We start from the raw sequence: 22,266 nt of genomic DNA, 5'->3' as shown, positions 1-22,266 counted from the left end.
CGGCTGTGAAGGATGGAACCAAACAGCGAGACATCAAGCCTTACAGCAAGCTTTAATACCCAAAAAACCCAGTCCATTACACGTACTTTGAACAATGGGAAGTGCACACAGAGACACCAAACTTCTTATTCTTACCATCTCTGCAACAACTTTAGAATATAACACATTGAAAAATATACAGGACGTTTTACATTTATCAAACTCCAGAGAGAGAAGTTTTACATTGAGGATTATGCAGCATTTTTACACTTGTTACCATGTACAATTAAATTGTGACCTAAAATAAACAGTCTTAGCTGACAAACACCTTGAGCATTTCCCCCTGCATATAAAACTAAATAAAACAATAATCAAATTCTATAATACACCATTATCCCTGTGCATTACAATACAAGTGGGGAATTCTAAAAACTCTTAAATGGGACTGAAGAGAAAACGCTACTAACAGCTCATTCACAAGATTATTTTGCTTCCAACTCTTAATGTGACTGTTCCAATTTAAACGCAGAATGCTCTTGAAAAATCCCCTGCATTCTCTAGATCAGAAATAAAAGCATATCACTATATTATACCATATGCAAAAATATTTTCGGAGAACATACAAAAATGGCACCTGTGACACCATGGAATGGTATGGGAAAAAAACACCAGAACACAGGATATTGACACTCAACCATAAATAAGAGTTCCACTGCTCTTTTTTTGAGAAACAGAATAGCACATTTCAAGTTACAGAGTGTATGGGGCAAAAACTGGGTAGTATTACAGATAGGTATGGTACTCAGCATCAGCTTAACTGACATTCAGCTAACCTGTCTTATTTCAAGAAACTTGAAAATCAAGTAAATTAATAATCATATTCTACCTGAGAGAAGAAAGCATAATGAAAGCAAACAATCACAAATTTTCTCAAAAATTAAATGGTACAATGTAGAAATTAAAGCATGTGTTTTTTTACTTTTAGCCACACAAGGACTTTTATTTTCTAACTCTTTGTTGAATAGCAGTGTTTAATCTTTTAACACATCTCCCTTGGAACAGAGTAGAACTTCGACAGTTCATGCACTTTTAGAAATAAGAGAGTTTAAAAAGAAGAGTAGTTTAAGCCAAAACTTAAAAGCTTCTGTAGAGCAGAAGCCTCTGTTCTCAATTAGGATTCTGAGCAGACAGGAGCATAATACTACTGAAACATACACAAGCATGTGCTCTCCTATGCAGCACTGAAAATATTTTCTTAAAAAAAGGTTTGTTTTCCCTCCTTGCAGACTTTCAATTTAGGAATAAAGGCACAAATTTCTGGCCTTGATTAGAAAAATTGAAAAGCCAGTAACAGATCTATTAAAGAGATATGATTAGGACATCACCATGAAACACAGGACAAAAAATAATCAGAAACAAACAACATACTGACCAGTGTCCTTTTAGCAAAAGCAGAAAAAAAATTCAGCCCTCATCATAATGGTTTTATATTTTAAACATATTTTTGAAAAAGCATCCAAATGGCACTTAAGGTAATCAATATATTATGCAAACAGAATGCCTAACATGACACCTCATCTCAGACTACTGACTTCCAATTAGGGTTTTTCTCATTTCCTACATAACTTCAAAGTGACATGAGATTGTATGTGACATGACATCCTCTTGTATAGTATCAAGACTTGTAGATTAAATATTCACCTAAGCCACATCTGTTAGGAAAAAAAACACATTAGTAGGAGGAACCAAGAAGTCTCAGGGGTAAAGTGAAGTTACAAAGAAATTGTCTACCATTTGGCCTGCCATATCCTGGCTCAGGTGGAAGTAATTATGTTATAGCACATATTTACATGTAACTTCACTGCTCCGACAGGTATTTTTATGTTGTACTACATACATGTGGCATGGATAACTCAGCTATGTTTATCAACTTTAAAAGTTCCATCTTAAATAGTAGAAGATGACTCAAAAATCAGTGTTATTTCAAGAAAGCAAAGCATCTAACACATTTCAGTTCCAACATTAAGATCAATCAAGACCAGTGTTTTCCTGAACTGAGGTTAACATACTGCTTCTCTGTGATAGTCTGCTTTTTCTTCACTCAGTATTCTGCTTTCACGTAGCATTTCTAATTTCCTATCAGTTATGGTTTTTGATTAAACCTTTAACAGTGATACAGCCAAAGATCAGAATTTGTAGATATCCTACTTTACTTCAGTTGCACAGGAAATGCTCTAACAGTTCTGATGACTAATTTACTTGTTCAAGAATAATTTTACCACTTCCCAATCATTTCGGACTTCATAATTTAAGTATACATTTACAAACACTTCTCTAAAAGTGATACAGCTAGTACAGTAAGCACCTCCATGCATTCCTAATATCATCAAGTAGGAAAAAAAGCACTATAAATCTATGAAAAATGAGGCAGCATTTGCAGAGAATTAGCCTAGTTATGGCAAACATTACATTTTATTCTCAAGAAAACACTTTTGCTTTTTTATTTAATGCATTCCAAAGCACAAAGACAGTGCATGTGAACATTTAATCTTTCACAAGTGTATTATGAATATCCATGGCGCAGTAAATGTCTGAATAGCAACAGAGATATTAAGAAAATAGACACTATCTATATCCTCTTAGGAACAAGAAGGCACCACTGATTTGAGGTTGTGTCCATACATCACCAGACGATTTTATTCTCATTTCTAGCTTTCAAACCAACATTATTTTCTCATTGACCTATTCAAAGCACTATTCTTCTGGTTTTCTCACCACAAACAACACACATTCATAGTAGTATTTCATCATGGAGAGTTCATTCACAGTGTAAGTTGACAGTACAGATTCTTTCTCCACCTGAAAAGAAAGCAGCAGTTTTCAAGACAGCTGCACAGGAACTATACAAGAGAATGCTATATTGTTATTTGATTATAAGGCTTATCTATGCACTTCTTATAAAATGAGAAAAGCAAGTAATTTGTAAGAAACATAATACTCCTAGAAGTCATTAATATATGTCATTATATTGAATGAAATTCATGGTGGTTTAATCCAAGCAGTTTGTCTGATTCATAACAATACTGCTTATTGCAAACCGCACTACGTTCTTACCTCTATATGGAATCCATATTGCAGGATAACATTCTTTATATCCTCATAGCTTAATTCTATGGAAAGTTCATTTCCCAAGTTTTCAAAATGGTAAAGGAGAGGACCTGAAGTACAAAGATACAATAGAAATGGCTACCAAAAAGACAAAATATGTGTTAGAAGTCAAAAGTACACACTGATAGTGCAACAAACACTTTTATCAGATTCACACAGTCAAAAATATGGAAGGTTCCCTGCCCAGGAAGGGTTGGAACTAGATCATATTTAAGATCTCCTCCAAGCCAAACCATTCTATGACTCTATAAATACTGATAAAAGAACATATTGCTGCTATTTGAATATGATTCCTATAATGAACACTAATTACTTTAGCTCTTATTCAACAATTTGCAACACTTCCTACTAGATTTGGTTTTCTGGATCTTACAATTCCTTCAGTCAAGCATCACTGCTGTCTCCATAGCTAAGAATATTTAAGTCTGCCTAGGAGCTCTGCTAGCACTCTGACTGGCTGGAACTGAGAGAGCAACAAATTGACCAGTGACTGACCAGTTTTTACTGTGCATAATGTTTAATGCCTGTGTCTTGTCTAACATTCTTTCACCATGGAAGACTCCAATCACATCGCATTCCCAAAACTTCTGCTTCAAGGCAGAGTACCAAATAGACATTGGAAAAAAACACAAAAAAGCAAGGATGTATTTTAAAGTTACATCTTCTTAGAAAAATAACAAAGATTGCCACAGAATACAATATTTGTCAAAAAACAAATGCCTGATGAATGAATGTAAAACATGCCACTGGCAAGATTTACTTGCCTATTTAAAAATCACAGGGTTGACTTGATTGTAACTAGCAAACATCAGACCATATTTTGATAACTTCTGAGATCATTTCCAAGCCCTGTATTTTTCTAGCTATACAGTTTGCTCATAGACAATTATTTGCACACACTTCTCAAGTATACGATCAAAAATAAGTCAAAAAGACTTAGCTGGTCACACTTACCTACATTTATCCATATTCCTCCAGGCTTTAGTATTTTCCATATAGTATCAATATAATCAATAACATTATGTGCTGTATCTATGAAAAAGCAAGTTGCTACGCAGTCCCACGTATCTGCATGAAAAGAGCAAAGTATACAGAGATTAGTTTAAATGCTTTTAATCTTATACAAGTTCATAATTTAACCCTGGTATTTGTTGATACCCTCAGAATCACTATCAACTAATAGCAGCTGTTTTACAGGCAAGTTAACAAAGTATTTTGGTTTACATTAAAAACTGTTAACTTTGAGTTTATTTGGCCTGTATTCACATGTGTATATGTACACATACACAGACTACAATATTACATATACTTACTACTTATGCACTTAACAAAACTGTTCATACATAATTTATATATTGTATTCTGTAAAATTATACACAAATGAAGCCCCAAGTGTGCTATTACTCACCTGTCCTATAAATTTAATTATGACAGCTGTTAAAAATACAACTGCAAAAATCCCTAATCATTTCAGGCCTCCCTAGTTAGTATCTAGAACAATACAAATCTGCACTAAAGTGTACTTTCAGAAGTTACTTAGCTTTGAAACAATTTACTCGGTATTTGAACATCTCGCCAGCTGTTTTTAACTAGTCAATTCAACAGGCAGAATTTTTTAAGCCTATCTTTTAAAGCATGAGAATCTTTGTTTTCCCTAAACAGGTATTCTTGAATTAGCAGAAGTTTTAAGTCCTGTGACTAAAAAGTACTAGAAGTCTTAATTTATGCCAGTCTTGGATGTTCTACTGTTAAAGACAGAATCTTCAGAAAATTAAGCAGCTGTGGGAAAGGCTCCTGCAAGTTCTGTTAGATAAGGAGGTGTCCACATTTGCTATAAGTAGGAATGAAAGCTGATCTGGAGTAAGATATAGATCTATTGATACAGCTGGAGAAATATTCTGAGTATGAGAATCTTGCTACAGCTAGTTCTTTATACTTAATACTGGTAGATACACTTTGATTCTCTTCATAACCTGTCCCAAATACTCTGGAAGTCTGTACAGTTACATGCATAGCCTAGAAGTTTGCATTTACTCACTGCACTCAGAATAAATTTCCTGGAAATCCCCTGCTGTCATAGAGAAGTTTGAACCAGAAGGAAGACTGTGAGGATCAACATCTGGGAAATAAATTGGTCGTATCTGATCAGCAGATCTTCTGTTATTGCTAAATTGATGAATCCAGGGATAAAGCTTACATGAATTAATTTCAGAGCATCTGCAAAATATGAAAATCAGCAAAATTTGTTTCAACTATTTGTTTATCTAGAATCTAGAAATATAAGAGTCAAAGTTCTTGTAACAGCTCCATATTTCCCAGAAAATTTAATCTAGTTCACAACACTTTAGATCACCCATGATAACGAAGTGATCAAAAAACTTAATTTTAATCTGACAAAATCACTACTACAAAGGAATTGCCTTTTCCAGTTTTACAATTTTCTTTTATGACTTCTTGTCATTTTCTCCAACTTATTTCTCTGCTGAGAACAAAACACATATGCTTATTTTGTAAGATTAATGAAGTTTGCAATCTGCCATATTCCACAAAGCTGAGACTTGCTGGATCATCTCTCTTCCTATTAAAAAAAAAAGAAAAAAACAACCAAAAAACCAAAACCAACAAACAAACAAACAAAAAGTAAAAACAGTTCCATGATTTTTTTTTAAATGTTTGTTATCATTCTGGACTTTTCTGAACCACAATTATAGGAAGTTTTGAAGCACTGCTAAACAAAAGCACTTTTCACATGCTGACTGAAAAGATGCTTTAAGAATTAAAAAAATAAATAAGCAGCATTTTGCATAAGCACAATAACGGTCATTTTAAGTTTGTAACACCCGGATCTTTGCAATCATGCCAACTGAAGATGTCTTTGTAAAACAGAGTTTCTGTATTGACATGACTAACAATTTGTATTTTAAAAAGTTATAAAACACAGCATTTAAGTTTAACAAGAAGCTTTTCCCACCATCCTGTAAATTAGTTTGTAACTAAAAAATGAAAATACATTTTCTTTCAAGGACAACAGAGGACATATCTGTCCCACAAAACACATATCATCAAGCATTTCATAAACTGCAAGCAATCTACTGGGTTATAGAAAGTGCACTCTTTTGGCTGGTGATTAGAATATATTTGTGATACAGTGTTTGAAATAATATTTTTCACCTTCTCCATTTCATATCTCTGTTTCATTTTATCAGTTAAAAACTAAAACTTGAGCAGCAGTATATAGTGTTCATCGACTTTCTTCATGTATAAATAAATACCAGACATATGTAATTGGTTAAAAAAAGCAAACCCAAAATGAAACAACAAAAAATCCCCCTAACCACTACAACAGCAATTAAAAGAAAAGATTAGAAAGGAGTTCATTGATCACATAGCCTTTGAAACAGTTCCAATTTAATAGAAAATAGCAATTTCTTTCATGTACAAGTTTGAAAACTTCCATTTCCAGTTTCAACAATTTTTACTTTGAAATCAAGTACCCCAGTCCTTGGAAACTCCATTATTACAACAAAATATGTGTAATACACATTCTATTATAAGCAACGTATTTAAGTGTGGCACACTTCATTATTTTCTATAGGGGTGCGGTATTCACTGTTCAACATTCAGCTTAAAAGACAGTTTTTGAAAAAAATAGGTAGGTCAAATCTCACTACTCACCACTGGTATACACATAAAAATGTAACTGTTTTCATCCTAAGGCATTAATAGACAAGCAACAAACACAACTAGTAGTCTCCTCCAAGTGTCAAGATTAATCTAAAATTATATTCTTTCCAAAAAGTAAAGAAGAAAAACACACCATGTAATAACCTTAGGCACACAAGAGAAAGCAAAATGTCCCATATAATGACTGAAGCAGCCTTGGAACCACTGCAGATTAACTAGTCTAGGGTCACTTTATTCTTAAAGTAGAGTTTCCTCAACAGAATAACAAACTCTAAATAATTTCAGATATTTATAGTGACCACAGTTACACTGTGACACACACTCTACATACCATACCATGCAGCTTTATCCACTGTAACAAAAGTTCACTGTTTCAGAGATATGAAAGTTTTTTCAAAATGTGTGAAAATCAGCAAATATCATTTTGCACACAGAAGTATTAAGCCAATGTACCACATCTAGGAGGCTACTGTAGCAATGCTTGACATTAAAAACAGTACTTTGTCTTCCTAAATATAAAGCACTGTCAGAAAAAGAAGATAAAGCTGTAAAACTGTAAGTACAGATGAGCAAAATCCTCATGCTTTTATAAACTAAAAATAAGTATAAATTAAATTAAGACTACAGTTAAAACCTCACGGGCAAATTCTTTTTTTTTTTCTGACCACTCTTCTTTAGATATTATCTTCAGCTTATATGGATGACTGCTGTTACTTCCAGTTTCAGAAAAGCAAATGTGCATTTCAGAAGGCTAACCGTGAACAGTCTGAAGCTACTTCAGACTAAATTGAAAATCTTCAAGTCCATACAACCTTCATAACAGAAGGTTACATCAAGCCCACAATTGCATCTGCCAGAAAGGGATGCTTGAACTTCAACTAAATTGACTGCTGCTCAGTCAAGATAAAGACTACAGCAGTTGCACAACACTCAATTATCCTGTCCAAAATCTCATATTATTAGCAAATTTAATGTATATACACCTCTTTGCTAAATATTCTGCATAAACACTACATTCCTACATAGGAAACACTATATGAGCATTATATGCTAAAATTACTACCGTTAGTGAAGCATGATTCTTTAGGATAATTTCACATGTAGGCAAAGACTCTTTATTCACGGAAGCATGTCATCAGAGGGCAGGGTGAAGTCAACTAACCTCTGCGACAGCTGACCAGTGCTCCAAAAGATGGGAAATTAAAGCTTTTATGCTGCTTTGAAATTCCAAAGCATGAGAGGAATAATGATTTTCTTTTAGTAGCTCAAAGGCATCAGTCACATCAATTGTAATATACAATTACACCACCAAATGAGTCACTTGAGAATAATGCAAGAAAAAAAGAACAAATGAACCTCCAGTAAACATCTATTATCATCACACAAAGCACTACTGCCATATGCAGATACTCAGCAGTCACCATGCAGTGTTTTCCCCTTGTTTTTGAACAGTAAGCTGTGTGAGATGCAAGAGCATCACACTGCACTGGGGATAATCAGTCTATAAAACAGTCTCCAAAACAATATGGTAATACAGAAAAAAAGCCAATAGTTTAGGTATTTTCAGCACAGGTGCATAATTTCAGACCTGATGAATGAAGTGTCAAATTCTGCATTTGTGAACTTGGACTAACTGCCCCCCTCCTCCCCCCCACCCCCAAACACCCTCCACACCTCTTTCCATACTTGCCCACCTATAGCTTTCCCACTCTGTATCTTAAGGGAACAGCTGCATGTACTACCTTTTTTCTTCCCTAACAAAGTCATTTAGAAAACAGGAACTCCAATGCAAGTCGCAGAACACCAAATACAGAAATGACATTTTAATTAAAACCTGTAACGTGAAATTTACTACATTTAAATTTATTAATCTGAGCATAACTGTGGAACTATTAACTCTTAACGTCTTGCTCAGCATGCTTCAATTATTCTTTTTCTTGTCAAAACAGTGCCTAAAATTTTAGTACGAAAGGTGATGCTTTTTTTTTTAAACAGGTATCCTCTGTTTATAATCACACCACTACATAACATGGACATATTTACTAGCCCATATTCAGTAATAGTAAGATAGGTGTCCATTTCACAGAAACAGATGTGAAATAAATCATAAAACCTAATCAAAATTTTGCAGAAAATCTGTTGTACAATTTAGATTTTAAATCTCACAACCTGAAAGCTATACTTCCTGTAATTTTAATGACTCATATATAATACTTCCTTCCCCATTTATCCCTAAGACTTTTTTCCTTAAAGCATTCTAAAAAGTGAGTATGTGTGCCTCGTAGTACAACTTATAAATCTATTCTTTTGAGACATATATATTCAGATTTCTCTCATTTATAATTTTGCTTCTCTAGGTTTTATTCAGCAAGTAAAACATAAGCTATATACCTGTTGAGTACAAAGTTAGAAGAAAAGAGCATAAAGAGGCTCCATTCATTTCCTTGGCAAGCATAACCGAGCATAGCTATTTCCCACGCCAATCTACCTAGCCCAGCACCAGGTACCAGGATATTAACTTTGGAGAAATCCCTGCAACAGAACAAAAATAATAGTTAAGTCTTTATCTGATACCCTTTAACACAACTTAAAGGTCCAGCCAAACATTTTTCCCACCATGTACTTAGATAATATATTATGCTTCCTGTATGACTCACTTTTAAATGAAACCGAGCCTGCTCTGATCAGATTGGTTAATTGTACAGTCAAAATTTACAGAAATTACTCACAAGAACATATACAACCCTCATTCAGAATAGAGCATAAATGATGGATTCAATTTGTTTTCCTTAAAAGTTCTACAGTCACCCAGCCAGGAATTTCTCAAGTGAACTGAAGAACATCATCACTTAGCACAATGTATTTTTCTTTAAGCCCCACTGATAATCAGAAAGCATTCTAGACATATTTTTGTTACCTTGTAATAAAAAAAATCCCAAGTATTTTGACATAAGAAATAAAAACATAAAATCTGATGAACCATTCAGAATGTAAAAACCTTAAAGTAGTGACTGTTCCAGCAATGGTGAGTTCTGCATATGCTGCTCACTGGTTTTCCTGAAGTACTGTAAGTGACATATTTCCTAAATCAAAGTACATTGCAGCTCTCTAACCACTTACCCATAAATAGGCATCAAGTTGAAGACAACCAGAAAACATCCAGCAGTGTTTTCATTGAAATACTTAAAATCCCTCCTAAGTGGAGCAACTAACAAACAGAACTAAGAATCTCAAAAAGGAGTTACTTCTCTTGGAGGCAGAGAGGGAAATACGTACATATTCTGGCACACCTCCACCACAACATAATCAAACCTTCACTCACAAAACAGAAACCACTCGCATGCAAAACTGAAAATACTTAATCTTAAAGGAAATAATTTTTCAGTCTCCAGTCATAAACATGACTTCAAGAGTTCACGATTTTGTACACCGAGGTATGAATATTCATATACCTTCTGACACTGTTTTGCATATAACCTTCAGAGACAAAAAATAACATCTACCAATGTATAAGCAAGTACAGGAAGGAGGACAGAACCAGCAGTTCCAAAGGATAAAAGGCACCAAAACACAAAGCCTTTGACTACTTCAAAATTCAGAATGCCAAGAAGGGTTCAAAAGAGTAAGGATGCTGCACAAGCATGAAGATGATTAAAGGAGTTACATAAATCCTAAAAGCTGTACATTTCTAAACACTATTACCCAAAACCGGAAGTATTACTCTTTTCTAAAGGCCACACAATCTAACAAAGCAGTTTTAACAGTGCCTGAGTTTTGATTTCATCATCTAATTAGTGAAGCCTCTGAAATGGAAAAACATCCCATTCATTTCCATTCCATTATACATTCAGGCTCTTTTTCTGACTTATCAAGAAGCTGGAAATCAAGACTTGGTTATTACTTAAGAGCACTCCTGTGAAGCAAGGGTTCTCATTACCTCTCTTCTACAGGGCAAACCAGAAGCTAGCACAAAGTCCTACTGAAAAAAAAAATACTTCAGGAGAAAACTGCATGCTCAGTATGAAATTTTTGAAAATAGGGAACCACAAGAAGGAAAAAGAAAATGTATGTTCTGGTAGAAGCCAGAAAAGCATCTATCTTACAGCTTTTCTTATTCATAATGGTACACCATTATTCCAAATGGATTTTCTAACCTAATCTACTTCTCCATTTCCTTGCAATTTCACTTTATGAAATACCTAGACTAGCTCTACACAGATTTTAGCACCCCCATGTGGACACTTCTGTGATAAATGGGATGATAAGCCATAAACTACTTTCAAGATTACAAAACATTGATTAGAAGTCTTTTCTTAAAGCAACCTGGTAGCTAACTGATATTTAGGTACATTCACATTTGGAAATCTGCACCTTTACGCACTCTGAAACAAGAAAAAATCTTTATCAGTCAAGTGAGTTGATTTTAAATTGCCTGTAGTTGTCTTTATCCTTTCATTCACAATATACAAACAATATAAAGTTCCTGTACTTTTAAACAAATGTTCCATTCTCTCTTAGAAAATAGTTTTCTATTCTCTTTTTTGAGTGCAGACTTAACTGCACCTTCATTTGCACCTTTATTAAGGGATTAAATTGCTAACAAATTTCCAGAGTTTAATTTCTATCAGTTACTGGAGAATGCTCCTGCCACCAACTTCATTTCAGCAGCAGAGCTCATCTAATAAAATACAATATAAGTAAATCTTAGTGCACTAACATTGACAGTTCCGAGAGCATATTTCTGAATTTGGAGACTGATAAATTATGTATGTGGCTAACTTACTGTTGATAGTGTCCCCCTATTAGAAAAAACTTGTCCAACACTTGAACTGTTTGCGACAAACTGTTAATGAATTACATTTAATTCTGAATCCTTATAATAGCTAAAAATCTTTAACTGCACAGAAACTGCTTTTTTAATGGCTACAGTCCTTTAAGAGGCTAGAAAAGGGGCCTTGCTCTGGTTGTTACGTGATTACAGCCGTTACAAAGTTAATTAAAAAACCCCCAACAACTGTGCTAACATAATAACCCAAAGTGATCCACAAGGAAAACGACCCTCCAACCAGCCAGCAAGGACAGGATTTCCGTGCCACACATCTACCAGCAGTTAGGAACATAAACGAGCACCCAACACGTACGCATTAAATACCTGTGGGCCAACAGGGAAGCAGCATCAGCCTGTTAATCTGACAGGTGTGGGGAAAGGTGCTGGCCAAGCAGCAGAGAGGGCTGCACAGCACTATTCAGCTCAACTACTGAAACTCCAGAAGCCTCTTTAAAAAAAAAAAATGGAGAAATACCAGAAACAAATCTTTTGTGCCCTTTTCACACTGCATGTTTCAGTGTGATATATTTTCAGCTTTTAGAAGACTATTGATATTAATGAAGATTTTAACTTTTTTAAAGGTGTCCTTTTTAAAAGAGGGAAAGCAAACATTATAAAAATGGAGGCTTATTTCATGTCTAGTGTGTTGTAAAAAAAAAAAGTAATGGTGCTGAAGGGGTAAACATGCTTAGCAAAAAAAAAAAAAAAAAAAAAAAGAGTGCCTGAACAAACACACTCCTCATCTCCATAAACTAGATAGAGCAGTTCAATTTATCAAATGAAGTAATAAATACATATATCACACTGAGATGGGCTTCTGCTCAGTGGAAATACCAGCATAGGAACATACTGTGTGTGGGACTCCTTTCCTAGTGTTTATGAGGTCTGTAAATTTAAATAAACAGATCCAATTCTCAGTATTCCATATTTTGTTATTTTACTTCAACCATATTGTCGATGATTTTGTTTTTAAAGACAAGTGCTAAACAGCACAATCATTTGAAGAGCAATTCTCTGAACTGGGCAGCTGAGTTTTATATACTTTCATTTAAAGACTTGCAAAGCACTGAGTGATGCAGTAACACTGACAATATATTTGCTCTTAAATCCAATGTGTAAAGCAAAGTTTAGGCTAAGTACAAAGACCTGCAAGGACAAATGTATTTCATATAAAGTCAAATAAAATTCAAATAAAGCAGAAATTTCAATTCCACTATAAATGTGACTGAGCACATTCAAGAAGTATAGTCAAGCTCAGGCTCAAGACTACTAAGTTGTTTTTCATAGCAAAAGGAAACTAAGTTCTGACAATTTTTTTGGGTTGCTCTGTCAGCATCTTGGCAAACACATTTGATAGTTGGACAGCATGACACAGATGAATTTCAAGTTATAGTTCATTCTAGAGGCGTAGTTTATGAGAAAACTGGAAGAAATACCTAAGTACTTTGGTTTTGGCCATGGAATGATAATTAGCAAAAAAGTTAATTATTTCATAGATTTCTTTTGGACAAGAAGCTGATAATCTTTACATTGTTTCACCTAAGCAGGAAGAGCAACACCAGAAGTGAAAGGAAACCAAGATGATAAAAAGGGAAGCAAAAAAAAATTATGAGTATGCTTATTTAGATTTTCAACTTAATACTTCCCTAAAAAATGCTTCAAAAAATACACAGATAAAGAAATAAAAAATGTATCTGTTTTCTCCTAAAGCAAGTACGTTCATTCTAATCCAAGAAACCTAAATAGTACATAGCTCCTTCGAGCTGAAACATATATTCCAACATGAAGAATGCAAGAAATCTATAGTTGTTCAGGAAGACCTGATCTCATGGGATTTACTTAAAACTGCTTTGTTGACTCTGCTTACAGATTCTGTGTTAAGGTGCTAAGCAGAAAGAGGCAGGAACAGCTTTTGCCATTTAATTTACCTTTAGATGACAGCTTATCAGAAGACTAGACTGAAACACATAACACATGATAAGTAGCACCTACTAAATAACTATTCTGCTTTACAGCTGCTTTCAACCAGTGCTTGCACTACTTCTACCTCCCAAAGAGCAAGCATATACAACACTTCCCTGCTTTTCCTGCTATTTACATACCAACTGAACCCATACACATCAACTTTGCAAACTGCAATGCTATAAGGTGTGCAAGCACGAAATGAAACATACTTCAGTAGTTTCAAAAATTTAAACTCCATTTCCACATTATTCCAATGCATGGAATTAATAAGATCAACAAATTATGTTAACTAGAAACTGAATGTACCATTCCATTGAGTATTACAAATTTGATGAGTACTGCAATTCCTTTTATAAAGTAAAAGGTGACCGGCACTGACAGTTTAAAATTATTTATCATTTTCAACACAAAGTACATTTAGAAAAATGTATTTTTTTTCACTCAGTACAGTTTTTCTCTTGCACTTTCATTTCATTCTTTCAGGAGACTTTAGTGCTCTGTGCTACAAAAGGAAACTCTAAAGCAATACAAAGCTGCATTCTGAGGTTCATTTACACATTAGAGTCCATGGTCAGTCCTCTCCCACTATAAACAACAGACAGAGTAACTCACTGTGCGCAGTTCAGGCCCCATTGATCTCTTCAAAATCAAAAAACTTGTCCACTCCAAGATCACTGAACCACAGACTATGCTGAGCTAGAACAGATCTGTCAGGGTAAGAGTTCAACTTCTGGCCCTCTGCAGGACACTCCCAAGAGTCATACCGTGTGCCTAAAAATATTGTCCAAACACTTCCAGAACTCAGACAGGACAGTGCTGTAACCACCTCCCTGAACAGCCTGTTCCAGCGCTCAACCACCCTCTCGGTGAAGAATTTTTTCGTGATATTTAACCTAAACCTCCCGTGACTCAGCTGCATGCCATTCCCTAAGGTGCTGTCACTGGAGAGTGAAGAGTTTGTATAAAATTTGTATAAAAAAACAGACTTAGCAGCTAGCTACCCTGCCAGGGAAGTTATTTCTTGCACCAGGATGAAAAGGAACTGCCAGTTAAGCTTGATAGTACATGACTCTGCTTGTTACCTCAAAAAGTAAAGTACACCTAACCACGAGAGCTTCCATCACCACGAAAAATGAGCGAGCTAACACAGTAGCTAACAATATGTGAACTGAGAAAGGGTTTTATCTAAGTGCTACAACACCTCCACAATGATAACTTAAGTAATACACATTTTAGAAATTAAAAAATGCTGTTTGACAAACTCAAGCTTGTAGTAGAGATCTTTGATCCGTACAGTGATGTATTGAGATTTCAGCAGAGACAAAATAAAACTCAAATGGTACTTCACAGCTACCACAATAGGGAGCAATTACATTAGTTTTGTCCAACAACCACAAGAATTCCCTGTAAAGTTAAGCACAAAGCTGTCAACTTCGGATTCACCCCATCTGTTACCACATGTTGCTTCCCAATACCACTGAAGGTTTTGAAATAGAATTCATTAGTGACAAACGTAAAAGTCAAGATTTTCCAGCCTCAGTCATGAATCTCTTAAGATTTGACATAAGCTACCTCTGCCACAACTGAAATACATTAACAGATAGCAGACAAGAGAAAAAGCTGCATTGCTACTTTGGAGATTAGAATGACCTCTTGGAAAACTAACCATGAGTTTTCCTACACATCTACATGTCAGAAGTATACCTGCAGTAATTAATTCTTTTTTTTATCTTATGTAGGGCACTATTAGCACTAGAAAAATTGCAGAAAATTCACTTGCAGATGAAACATTCTAAAAGGTGTATGTATCTTTAGGTAAGTCAGTTCAAGGCAAAACAGAAACCATCTACGTCCCATGCTCTCCCACCACAAACTGTCTTTACCAATGAAACTAAACAATGGCCAGTGGAAGAGACTTTTTAAATTCACACAAGAGCATTATTAATAATTGCTGAGAGAGAAAAAACAATAATGACCTGTTATATCAAACTTAAGTAGTGGCCTGTTACACTTATGAATAAAAATTCTCAAATTTTCCCACTGTAAAAGACTACTAAGTTTAAACTAAAATGCACTTTAAGATGACTGGGTTGATAAATGGACAGAACCAATAAACATGGAATTCTTACAATACTATAACCTTTTGAGGCTTTACTAGTATGCTTCCACTTAAATGACCTAAAACCCCTGCATCAGTGACTATTTTGGCACTGCTAACAAGCCAATACTTACAAAATGACCCTCACATGTGCAACTAAGCTTTAAGAATTGTCTTAGAACAGCTGTCTGAAACTAAGGTTAGAATTTACTCTTTTCAAAGTAAACTCTTGCAATTAAGTGCAACTGCACTAAAGGTTAAGTCTTCCTCCTTCTTTCCACTATGAAGAGCAAAAGTCTTACTTCCTGCAGTCAGAGTGCTTCCTCTCATTTGCAGCAGACACACTGTGAGAATCTGCTAACCTGCAAACCTTCCCTCACTAAGCACAACTGAACTAACTTACTGAAGTCTCTTACTTGAAAGATTTACATATATTGTTACACCCAGCTGCAGAACAACAACAAAAAATTATTACTGGTTTACCTGGTATTACTTTGTGAAGTTTATGGTTATACTCTTTTCCAACATCTTGTATTAGAAATAAAAAAAACTTTCTTGATTGAAAAATAAAGAAAGTTCATTTTTGAGTTCATAAAAAATTCTCTACTTTTGAAACAAAGCTTTTCATTACTCCATAAACTGTTTTAGATTTGTGCAACAGTGTAAGTCCACATAAATATAAGCTTTAAGACACTATTACCATCTTTCTTTTGGAAAGTTCTTTATAATTTCACTAATAATTGGCTGGTAGCAAGAATCCCGCTCCAATTTTCCCTCTTCACTCCAGTCTCTCACAAATTGCTTCAATGTGGACTTTAATTTATCCATGTCAAATGTTGAAGCTGGTGTAATCTTCCCACTTCCCTGAATAAAGTGGAGAGAAAAAAAAAAGTCAGTGGAAAATATACCAAGTATCTTGAGTCTTGCAGGGGGGAAAGCAAATTATGAAGAAAAAGAAGGCCATGCTGCAAGAACTGCAGTAAGTATCAGCTGACAAAGCACTTCCCTGTCACTCCTGAGACCTGGGCTTAAATCCACCTTAATATCTGGCCTCTCTCTGGCATTCAAAAGTCCAGTTTCCATATCAAACAAACAATACACAGCAAAGCACAATTGGTAGTCCCTATTCAGGAAAGGATCAGGGCTTAGCCACTGCAGAGGCTGAACTGCATACCCTGAAAAAAGGATCCCTTTAGATACTGTAAGGCAAAGCTGAGAAGCTTACATTGGAGCTGCCCATTACTGTATCTTGCCTGTATAAAAGGAGGATTTCAGTTTCCATCTCTGTCAGTCCTTAAAGTCTTGGGGTAATTTTTTTTGATAGAAAATAGGTCAAGTAGTAAAAAAAGTGTATACAAATAACAACATTAAAATACTTACAATCTAGAACTGCAACCAATTTATAATTATGTATTATCTGAAGATATAAGATATATAAGAACCTATATAAAGACAGACAATATTACTTATATTCTACATAGTTAAGAGAAAAAATAACTTTAAAATGTAACCAGGGTAAAGCTAGAACTCTGGAGTAAAAACAATGATTTGCCAGATTCACAGTTTTCATAAGTGTAACTAACAGAACTAACAACAAACAGCTTCATTAAGCATCAGCTCTGCAAAAGGTGAAAGACAAAGAGCGAGAAAAGTGTGAGCAAACAAGAATCAATAAAAAAGGCAAAAGAAAAGAAAGTTGTAGGTTTGAGGTACTAGTAACAAATGTAGAAAACTCCAAAGCATATAAGCAATCCCAAAGCAACTAATTTTGGAGCAAGAAAAAAGTCCATTTTAACATACATCTTCTCCATATTCCTTATTTTCAAACATATGAACACAGTCCTTCACAATGGTTTGTAGTATTTCTTGATTATGATCAATGCACTTCCGGATCTTGTCAAGGTGAGGGAGAAATTGAGGAAGAAGACTCTGTTGGTTAGCTGGGAGAGACTTAAACTGCCTCTCTGTTCTGTTCACTCGTTCATGCATATTCGTTCTAAAAAGCAAAAGTTTTAAATATTTAGAAGCAATATACAGACACATAAACAGTTCACTCTCAACTACTGCAATTAGAATTATTCTTTTTTTTATACACAGAAAGTGAAAGTTTTCCAGAATTTTTTTTTCTTTTAAGCTCTTGTTCTACCTTACCACTCTATTTAACACATTCCAGTTTCAGAGGACTATCCTCTCCTCCTTACTCTTTCATTTTCAGCCCCTCATTTCCAGAGCAGGTGATCACCTTAACACACGGATCTATAAAATTTAACAACCAACCATCTATCAAGTGTGTTTCACAAATCCAATTTAAACTGAATGTATTTGAATGCAGTGGTAAGCTTCGGTTACAGAAATAACAAGATGTGGAGTGAGAATTGGGATCCTCAAAATCCATTGCTTCCAGGAGAACTGTGACAGTCTCAGCTGGACGATACCAGAGTTCTGGCAGTCACACTAAGATACTAAGCTACCTTCCTTTAACAGCATATTCCTCCTAAGTACTGTGAACCTGATCATGTGACTGATGCAAGCTAAAAATAATTTTCCACTTCCCCAGGATAAAAGTTTCATAAAAATGGTGACTTTTCTGAGATTCTGCTAGATTTGACTTCTGTCTAAACTGAGAGAAGTATAGAAGTAAGGCCCTAGAGAGATAATTCAATAATAAATACTGACCCTTTTGACCACCAAGTGATTTTAGCCGGTCAGGTCACACTGAACTTTCCCAAATCTTGTGTCAGCATACAGCAGCACAAAGCTGAAAAACCTAGCCATTATGAGAGGCAGCTGCAATTGCTGGTGTTCTAGTTACAACCTCATTCAGGAAATCTGACCAGGTAGTATCTCATTCACGTGTTACTGAGAAGGGCTTTTTCAGTGCAATAGCTACACTGGTATAAAATTACATTCAAGGACCAGAAACAGAAAAAAAAAAAAAAGAGAGAAAAAAATAAACTGATGCTCTACATAAAGCACATCAGCTTAGCTCAAAAACATCTTATTCTCCACCCTTTTATGCTAAATTACAACCATCTAGCAGAACAAGTAAGTGAAATTACAAAAACTACAAATAATGAAGTAATCTCATGTCTAGAAGACAAGAACAAGATCTGGGCTCATCTGAAAGTGTGTTACTGTCCTATTCAAACAGATGTTTCCAAGTTAACTGGAAATATCTGCACAAGGAAAGAAAAACTTCATTTATTAAGTACCAAGATATGCCATTCCACCAAAATTTAGAATTATTTCTTTAAGACAGAGATAATTTCATTGAAATTCTATACTGGAAATTTGAATCACATCTTTTTCTTATGTTTTTACGGAAACTAGCATTCAAAAGCAACCCAAAGTCACAGATCAGCAGAAGGCTGAGAAGGATATTCCCAGCTTCTAAGGCCTGAAGGTGTAATTACACCACTAATATAAATAAATTATAGGTCGGAATTGCACTAGTAGCAATCAGTATTAGATACTTTTAACTAAATAGGTCTTCAATATGTCCAAGCTGAATTAGAGAAATCACTTTGGAAGGGACATCAAAGCGTCACTCAGACTAACCTCCTGCTCAAACACTTGTCCTGGAAGACAATGAAACTTACATGGACAAACCTCAAACAGAAGAAATTATGTAAGTATCACCCACTCCTACCAAGAACCTCACTACCATGTACATATTATTACTGTGATACACTGCCAAAAGAGGGTGCAGCACATAGCAACGAGCCGCATGATGGGGTTTCCTTAGCTGAAGTACAAGTACAGTACTCTGCTTACCAAACCTAGAAACAGGAAACGGTTTACCAAACACTCTTCCTGGCTGGACTTTTCCAGCCAGGCTCCACCACCTTGCAAGGCGAGTAACTTGCTTCCTTGTCTACTGAAACGGATTCAGTTATAAAACTAGGTGTCCCCACCACCGCTGGCTCATTTCTGTGGAGCCAGCAAATTATGACTCAACAGTTGCTATTAAAAACGGCACCCATAATCCCTAATAATAGGTCTTATCTCTTCTGCACAGTAAAGTGTCTTTTAAGAATCCCCATCCATATTCGAAAAACCATTCCGCAGGTGTTTGCCAGCAGGAGATACTATTGTTTTCTAGGCTGTTTTCTAGGCTGTACAGCGCCTTAGAGCATTTTATCTCCTAAGAGAGCTCAAGGCACTCTTCTCAGTGTGTCTTTTATGTCTTCAGCTTTCTTTCATGCTTTCTAACTGACAGGTATCGAGGCCACTGCGCTATCTCGAGAGGAAGCGGTGCAAAGCCCTTTGCCGAGGCGGGCCCGGCAGAGCGCGGCGCACGGGGCGCACACCCTCCGGCAGCCGGCCGCGCCAGGAGCGCCGCGCTCGGGGGCAGCTGCGAGCCCTGCCGGCCGCCCGGCGAGCGGAGGGACCCGGCAGGGCCCCACGCCCAGAGGGCAGGCCTCAATTACCCGTAATAGCGGAAAGCGTTGATGATCCTCCGAAAATGTTCCCGCTCCAGACGTTCCTCCTCCTCCACCGCCCTGGCCGACGTCGTCGGCGGCGCCCTCGGCTCTAGAGGCGGCCGCCGCGTCCGCCGCTCGTCGCTCAGCGGTGCCGCCCGCTCTGCCTCCGCGCCCATGCCGCTCGCGCTCTCTCCCGACCACGGCAGCTGCTCCCGCTGCTCCTCGCGGCCTCGCCGGAGTCCCCTGCGCATCACCTTGGCGGGCGGCTCCCTCTCGCCCTGGGGACGCGGCCTTGGCAGCGGCGCTTTCCGGGACACGGCGCACGTGGCCGACATCCCCCGCGCCTCCTGCGCCCGCGGTCACGCCCGGCGCGCACGCGCACCACCACCCTTCCGGCGAGCGCTGGCAGCTGCGCGCAAGAGGTTATCGCGAGAGGGGGCGGGGCCGGGGCGGGCGTGCACATGCGCGTCCAGCAGGCGGGGAGCCGCGCTGCCCCCCCGGTGTGACGGGGATCGGGAGCCCCTCCGGAGCCGGTGTCACAGAGCTCGGGAGCCGCTCCCGCGCCGGCGTCACAGAGCTCGGGAGCCGCTCCGGAGCCAGTGTCACGGGGATCGGGAGCCGCTGTCAGGCAGGGCGTCCCCTGGCGTCGCAGGGGACGCTGTCTGTGCCGCGGTGCCCGGCCCCGGTGTCGGCAGCGGCACGGCGGGGTCGGCCGCGGGCGGCAGTGGCGCTGAGGCACCTCGGGCGTACCGGGAGGATGCGCAGCTCCTCGGTGCTACCCGGGCACAGAAGTACCCGGCTCAGCAGTCAAACGCCGCCCGGCTGCCGCTCCCGGCTGGGGTCAGGTGTACAATGGGGCCCCGCCGGCAGCAGCCGGGCAGCGAGCTCACCGTGCTGACAAGAGGCACTACTTCCCACTCTGCACCAGGCTGAAGATGGATGATGTTTCCTGGGAGGATGAGCAAGGACCATCTGTGGGCAGGGAAAAGCGAAGTGTCTAACTATGCATGAGTCACTAAATACTAGATTTCCCCACATAACAGACTTTGGCCTGGATGATGGGCACATCCTCCTCCATCTGACAAAACCTGTTTGACCAGGTGAAGACACCATGTCATGCAGCAAAAAGTCACACCATACACCTTTGCACCGTGCTTTGAGAAGAGGTGGCTGATACAAGACTGCCTCGTTTGTAGGGGCCCATCCTCTCAGTCTTAAAAGCCTAAAGAGCACTACCACACCTTCTGTTTGTCTAAAGATGGGGCAGTCATTTAATAGTCCAAGTAAAGCAGCAGGAATAGGAAAGAGTTTTGGAACACTAACTTCCTCTCTGTGGAAGCAGGAGCATCAGCTTCCTAAAATAAACACTTTCACTTTACTTTCACACTGCTCCTGCTCTCTTGTAACAACAGTAACTGACCAGGCAGTGAATGGACACTGGACACTCTGTTCAGTGGCAATGCCAAAGAGAAACCAAAGACATACCCATCTTGATGGACAGAAAAGTCATTTTTCCCAAGTGGTTTGTAAAATAGGAAACACCTTGTGTGTGACAAAACCAACAGCTGAACAGTTATGACGTGTGTAGTAACAGAGTGAGGAATCGGACGAGGATTGATGCGGCTAGTTTGGCTCCTAGCTTGTTTGAGATGGATCAGAGGATGGCATAGGCAAATTCGGGTCTGATGTGGGGAGGAGTAACTAGAGGGCTGGCTGGTATAAAGTTTTCTGGGTCTCCTAGGAGGTTGGGGGAGAATGTACAAGTAGGGAAAGTATTAGTGCAAATCCTAGAATATCTTTTATAGCATAGTATGGATGGAAGGGGATTTTGTCGCAGTCTGAGGGGATGCCTAGCGGGTTGTTTGATCCTGTTTTGTGGAGGAAGGTGAGAGGGACAAGTGTGAGGCCTCCGATGACGAATGGGAAGAGGAAGTGAAGGGCAAAGAATCAAGTCAGTGTGGGGTTATCAACAGAGAATCCACCTCAGGCTCATTTGACTAATGTATGTCTAATGTAGGGGATACATAGTCCAAAACAGAAATCCAGCTTTCAGACTTTCAAGGTTAGAGTAGGAATCATAAGTTCTGAGAGTAAAAAGTTTGTTCCTACATCAGTGTTTA

General features: G+C 37.7%; 1 protein-coding gene across 1 annotated transcript; it reads right to left on the bottom strand.

Annotated features, from left to right (window-relative positions):
• Positions 1-33: 33 nt before the first annotated feature.
• CARNMT1 (carnosine N-methyltransferase 1) lies at positions 34-20,535 on the bottom strand. The gene is made up of 8 exons (XM_064735665.1): positions 20,153-20,535; positions 17,523-17,718; positions 16,423-16,586; positions 9,223-9,363; positions 5,186-5,364; positions 4,102-4,215; positions 3,094-3,197; positions 34-2,838 (listed from the first exon to the last, which is right to left on the bottom strand). Exons 1-8 carry the CDS (start codon positions 20,479-20,481, stop codon positions 2,734-2,736), a joined length of 1,332 nt encoding a protein of 443 aa, XP_064591735.1. The 5' UTR covers positions 20,482-20,535; the 3' UTR covers positions 34-2,733.
• Between the last annotated feature and the right edge of the window lie 1,731 nt (positions 20,536-22,266).

The sequence above is a fragment of the Zonotrichia leucophrys genome, chromosome Z (genome assembly GCF_028769735.1).
Source record: "Zonotrichia leucophrys gambelii isolate GWCS_2022_RI chromosome Z, RI_Zleu_2.0, whole genome shotgun sequence".
NCBI lineage: Eukaryota > Metazoa > Chordata > Aves > Passeriformes > Passerellidae > Zonotrichia > Zonotrichia leucophrys.
The sequence above is the reverse complement of the archived record's forward strand: the minus strand, read 5'-3'. Positions and strand labels throughout refer to the sequence as shown.